This window comes from Fukomys damarensis, unplaced genomic scaffold (assembly GCF_012274545.1).
Source record: "Fukomys damarensis isolate Sample0158 unplaced genomic scaffold, DMR_v1.0_HiC HiC_scaffold_5, whole genome shotgun sequence".
NCBI lineage: Eukaryota > Metazoa > Chordata > Mammalia > Rodentia > Bathyergidae > Fukomys > Fukomys damarensis.
Window position 1 is genome coordinate 62,231,021 of NW_022900917.1, and position 6,000 is coordinate 62,237,020.

Here is a 6,000-nt window from a genome sequence, read left to right on the forward strand (position 1 = left end):
AAAAGATTCAGAGACCTATTAAGTCAATTTTGATATACCTACTGATGGAAATTTATAAATCATTAGATGAGTATCATGGAGAAATGGAAAATAAAATTAACTGAAAAAGAAAATAAACTGTGCATATTTCATATTAATAGATTATAAACTCCATAGAAAGAGAAAGGTTTGAAATCCTCCAAAACTGGAAACAGCTCAAATGCTCCTCAATGAATAAATGATTAAACAATCTGTGGTACATCGTACTCATCGAGTGGAAATCAGTGAGCTGTTACTGATGTATGAAACAAACTGAATAGACTGATGGATATGAAGGACATTGTGCTGAGCAAAAAACCAACTACAAATGGTTACATCCTGCATGAGTGCATTTATATGACAGTCTCAAAATGACAAAAGTATAGATAGATAACTTAATAGAGGTTGCCAAAGGTCAGGGATGGGTAGGGTGAATGTGATGATAAAGGGTAGGTTGAAGGAGACCTGTATAGTGATGCAACAGTGGGTTTCTTGATAAGTGGCAGTGACTATCCAGATCTACATATCTTACAAAATTACACAGGATTATCCACACCGTACACTAATGAGAGCACAGGAAATTGCCAAACTCTGAATAAAATCTATGGATAGCACCATGCCAATATCCAGACTTTGCCATTATACTATAGTTATATAAAATGTTACCAATGGGGAAAAACTAAATAAAGGACACACAGGACTTCTTCGTATTATTTTTGTAACTTCCTGTAAATCTGCAATTATTTCAAAATAAAAATTTGGAGAAAATTCTATACAGTGAAACAATGAAACACCATAAATTTTAAAGTTATTGGGTCAAGATGGTAGAACTTTTAATGAAATATTTTTTCTCATTTAAAATTATTTTTAAATGTTTCGTAATTGGTTGAATGACTTTAAAAACATAAAATCGTTGTAATAATAACTAAATATATCTAAGCTAGCCTTGCACACTGCTTATTTAACCTAAAGCCTTTGCACATCCTCATCCCTATTTCTCCTTCATCCTCTGATAGGCCAGGTGCCTCCCTCTGTATTCAGCCCATAAACCAAAGGTTTACCATAGAGACTCAGAGTTTTATTTTAATCTCAGAACTGCTGCTCACCACTCACTTATCCCGAGTAAGGTTTATAAGCACTAGTGAAAATACCCTGGAATCAGCCACAGAGTCACTCACCCTCAAAGATAGGGCAGATCTTCCTCCAGGCTGTGATGCCCCCCTGGCTCGTGTACTGGCCCAGTGCTGTCTCCAGGAAGAAGAGAGGAATGCCACAGGTGAAGAGGAAGATGAGATAGGGGATAAAAAAGGCACCTGTGGGTAGAACACAAGCTATCATCTGCTGGGAAACATCTTCTTCATAGTTCACTTAAACTTCTGGTGGTGGTCCATTACCATCCACACTGCCTATCAGAGTTCCGGGAGTGGGGAGCATGAAAAACTGCAGGAGACATCTATCTAGATATCTGGAACCACTGCTGGGATCTAGAGTTACCGAGTTACCTAGGAGCTGTGCATCCCACGCCTTTTTTCACTGTGCAGTTTCAATCTATACCTACTAAGGTTTGCTCTCCAATGAACATGAAATATGTACTACTAAAAAACAACGTCATGGATGACACTGAATGGTTAATATCCAGGACCATTAGCACAGCCTATTGCCCATAATTATTTTCAAAGAAAGTATTGCTCTTTTTTTTTTTTTTTTTTTTTTTTTTTTTTTTTTTTTTTTGGTACCGGGGATAGAACTCAGGTCCTTGAGCTTGCAAGGCAGGTGGCAGAAGCACTGAGACAAATCCCCAGCCCAGAAAGTATTGCTCTTAATGTCAGGCAGGGACTTTCGGCAAGTTGAAGTCAGATTTCTCTTTAGTAACCTTTGTGTTTAGTCATCTTTCTGTTTTTGTTTTCATATTCATTGGCTGAGACAAGACTATGGATGTCCAAAATGCTGGTGTTTTATCTACCATGGATCTCCATCTGCTATCAGAGAAGAATCCAGATAATAGGAAACTTCACAGAGAGGAAAGCCCAGACATCTGCATAGTCTCTCAAACTTTCAACTGAGGGCTGATCAACACATATATGTGAGAAAAGAAACTGACATAGGGAAAGAACTACTCAAAAAGATTAAAAATAATTCTGCTCATACAGTGTATGTGCCAGGAAACAAGGCTAAATAATCTCAAGATTTGCCCAACATTGGGTAGAGTATGCAGAAAAGCATTCCTGTCGAAATGGAAGATAGTTAGCCCTAAGCTGAACACAACTCCAGTCCTGACTGCAAAAATGCAAAAGGATTAAGAGCCCTCACTGATTCCATAATATAGCTCAAGAATATTTAAAGAAATATTTTTGTAATCCCAGGCACTTGGGAGGCTGAGCAACTTCATGGCCAGCCTGGGCAACTTAGCAAGACTCTGTATCAAAATTAAAAAATAAAAAAGGTTGGGACGTTGCTCAGAGCTCTCTACGTTCAATCTCAGTATTGACAAATGGGGGTTGGGTTGGGGGGGTGGATATTTGTAGAAATAGAAAACTATATACCTTGCAACCAATAAAGCAAAAATTTCACCAAGACTGGAATCCAATAAAAAATTACCAAATAAAGGTAGAAAAATACTACTCTAAAGTATATAAATCAATCGAGTTTGACCCATAACTTACACAGATGTTAGAAATAGCAGAGGAAGACATTTAAAAAGTTATTGTAATTATGTTACATATACAAAAAGTTAAAGACATGAAAGATGCTGAAAAAGACCCAAATAAAACTTCTAGCAATAAAACTGCAATGTGTGAAATAAAAAAAAAAAACATTAGATAGGATTGATGCCACAGGTATAAAGAAGAAAAGATTAGTGGAGGGGCTGGCTTGGGCCTGGGCATGTGTATCTTAGTGGTACAGCACATGCTTACCATGACCAAAGACCTGGGTTTGATCTGTGGCACCACCCTCCAAAAAAAGGTTGGAGCAGAGATTAGTGGATTTTCCAGGAAGAAGGGCATATGCCTGTGGTCCCAACTACTCAGGAGGCTGAGACAGAAGAATCACATGAGCTCAGAAGTTTGAGAGCATCCTGGACAACATAGAGAGACTCCATCTCTTGGTGGGGACATATAGATAGATCTATATATCTATATATATATCTATATATATATATATAGATATATATATAGATAGATATATAGATATAGATATATAGATATATATAGCTTAAACTATAGTAGAAACTATCCAAAATAAAAGAGAAAAAATAGAATTAATGATCAGAGGGATGAAGATGTAGCTCAGTGGAAGAGTGCTTGTCTAGTAAGTAAAAGGCCTTGGGTTCAGTCCCCAGAACAAAAAAAAGAGTAGTTTTCAGCCCAGCTCAAGCTTCTCCCACATCTGCGCAGCTTGCTCTATCCCAACACACGAAACTGATGCTTAACTGCAGTGGTCAACTGTGCTCCTCTCTGCCTCTCTGAGTACAAGGTGGCCTGCCAGAGCACAGAGTCTACACTGACTGGCCCTGGAAGTGGGGAAGGGGTCGGGGGTGGGACAGAGACCAAAGGGGATCCATATGTAGACCAGGGAGCCCTAAAGTCCACTTTCTTACTGATATAATTTCTTTACTTGGCTTTTCAAAACACTTACTGCTCTTAGTTTTCATTGATTTTCTCTCCTCTGTCTGCTTGCTGGTTCCTCTTGTTCTCCCAGATCCCACAAGGTTCTTGATCTCTTTTCTTACACTATCAAATTTTTGTCTACAGCCAGATCTTTCTCACAAACTACAATTCACGTGTTGTACTACCTGATTGCTCTATTTGAATATCTAATAGATATCTCAATTCAACATTCCTAAAATGCAGCTCATTTTTCTTTCAAAATCTGCTCTTCTCACAGTCTTCCATGTCTCAGTAAATGGTAACCCTTTACTTCTAGTGGCTCAGGTTAAGTTCCTGGATTCCTCAGACAGAGTGATAGCAATGGAGGTGATGAGAGCTGTTCAGATTCCACATATCTCATGGGGGGACTTCAGTCCCCCTGAGGTGTTCTGGGTGCTGAGGAACCAAGTCTGCCAGTGGCCAGAGTCCAGTGAGGCCCTCATTGGAGGCCCGGGTCTAGAGTATGCAGGATCTGGGTGTTTGGGTAAAGCTAACAGTTATAAAAAGAAACAAAATTGGCCCCATGACTTTTAGCCGTGTCATTAGTCCATATCAGCTCTTATTTCCTTATAATCAATTCTCAATACAGTAGCCAGAGAGATTAATTTAAAGTGTAAGATCATGCCACTTCTGCCCAAAACTGTGCTCCAACTTTGCATATCACCAGAGTCTTATAATGGTCAACAAGGCTGTAGCTGCTTTTGACCCCTATGCTCTTGTGCTTCTCCGACCATAGTTCTATTCATTCCTCCTACTCCATACTCCCTGGCCTCCTGGGGCTCCTGAAACAAGCCAGTAGTCATCCTTCCTTCCTTCCTTTCTTTTTTTTTTTTTTTGGTACTGAGGATCAAACTCATGACCTTGCAAGGCAGGTAGAGTGCCACTGAGCTAAATCTCCAGCCCTCATCCTCTTTCTTAAGACCATTAAACTTTGCTTTACTCTTCCTGGAACAGTTTTACCCAGTATCCACACACCAGGCTCACCCTTGCAAGCCTTTGCTCAGACTTGCTAATGAAGCCTACTCCAACCGCACCACCCATACTGACACTCCTGATCCCCTTTCCCAGCTGTTTGTTCCTTTTCCATAGTAGTCATTAACTTCTGATATACGGTGTTTATTGTGTACTTTCTGTCTCCCTCCTCTATAATGTAAGCCCCATAAGGACAAGGCACTGGTCCATTGTGTTTATAGATGCATCGCAACCACACAAAGCAATTCCTGGCCTTTGCTAGGTACTCAGTAAATATTTGTTGTTGAATAACGTGCAGTGCAGGGCTCAGTTGGCTATATGCCTACACAAGGGACAAACGAGACTCTAGAAAGCTGTGGGGTGAGGCAGAAACTGGGGACAGACAGGCCATGATCCTAGATGACAGGGAAGGAGATGTGTATCTAAGAATGACTGAATGAGCTCCTCCCACTAGCTGCCTAAAAGTCCTACTTACTGCTTCTGACATTAAATGGCTTCCTCCTAACACTATCTCAGCTCCCTGGTTATCAACTGTTTACCCATCTTCTTTTTTTTTTCAGTACTGGTGATCAAACTCAGGACCTTGCACTTGCAAGGCAGGAACAGTGCCTCTGAGCTAAATCCCCACCCTACCCCCTTTTTGGAGACAGGGTCTGGCTAGATAGTCACAACAATTCTCCTGCTTCAGCCTCCTGAATGCTGGGACAACAGGTGTGCACCACCATGTCCTGCTTACCCATACTTCTATCTCCTTTGCCTTTTCCTCTCTGGAACTTCAAATTAGATCTACCAAATGTTAAAGCTGAAAGAAACCAAAGAAGACACCACTTATATTAGTTTGAAACTAAAGATATGCTTTGGGGCTTTTTCATTCCTGACTTTCTTACTGAACAAATGCTAAGTTCCTTCTTTATCATCCCCTCCCCAAGCACAAAGTGGCTCTGTGAAGCTGTGGACTTAGAGGATTCCAGAAGCAGGCTGGTAGGGTACATTACCTAAGTATGATGTTTCCCTGGAGTGTCCCCACATCCTTCTCTGGGACTTGCACAGAACATTGCTGTCATCCCTATGAACTCAAGCCCCAATCTGAGAGCTGTGGGTTTAAATAAATCACTAAATCAGAAGGAAGGGGTGTCAAATCAATCTAAATAATTTCCATTCTCTGCAGCATGCTTCCACAAATGAACAGCAAAATGTCCTTTGATAAAGAAGCATCAGTCTTTGGCAAAAACAAGGTGGCAAGGTGAAATCCTTGGACCTGTTCTCTGTAGAAGCTTGTTTTCCCTGGAAGATGGGGAGTTAACTGGTGACAGAAAGGGTAAACCACTGGAAACACCAAAAAAAAAAAAAAAAAAAAAAAGAA

General features: G+C 40.3%; 2 protein-coding genes across 7 annotated transcripts in view; both read right to left on the reverse strand.

Annotated features, from left to right (window-relative positions):
* The window catches only part of Slc6a13 (solute carrier family 6 member 13), a 60,468-nt gene that overhangs the window by 24,829 nt on the left and 29,639 nt on the right, over positions 1–6,000 (reverse strand). For all 6 annotated transcript variants that reach the window (XM_010630333.3, XM_010630332.1, XM_033760744.1 and 3 more), the window contains one exon: positions 1,197–1,331. In XM_010630333.3, coding sequence (XP_010628635.1) covers positions 1,197–1,331 — 135 coding nt within the window. The remainder of the gene's footprint in view (positions 1–1,196; positions 1,332–6,000) is intronic.
* Kdm5a (lysine demethylase 5A) overlaps positions 1,310–6,000 on the reverse strand; it is a 123,694-nt gene continuing 119,003 nt past the window's right edge. The window contains exon 29 of the mRNA XM_033760742.1: positions 1,310–1,331. The gene's annotated coding sequence lies outside the window, so the exon portion shown is untranslated. The remainder of the gene's footprint in view (positions 1,332–6,000) is intronic.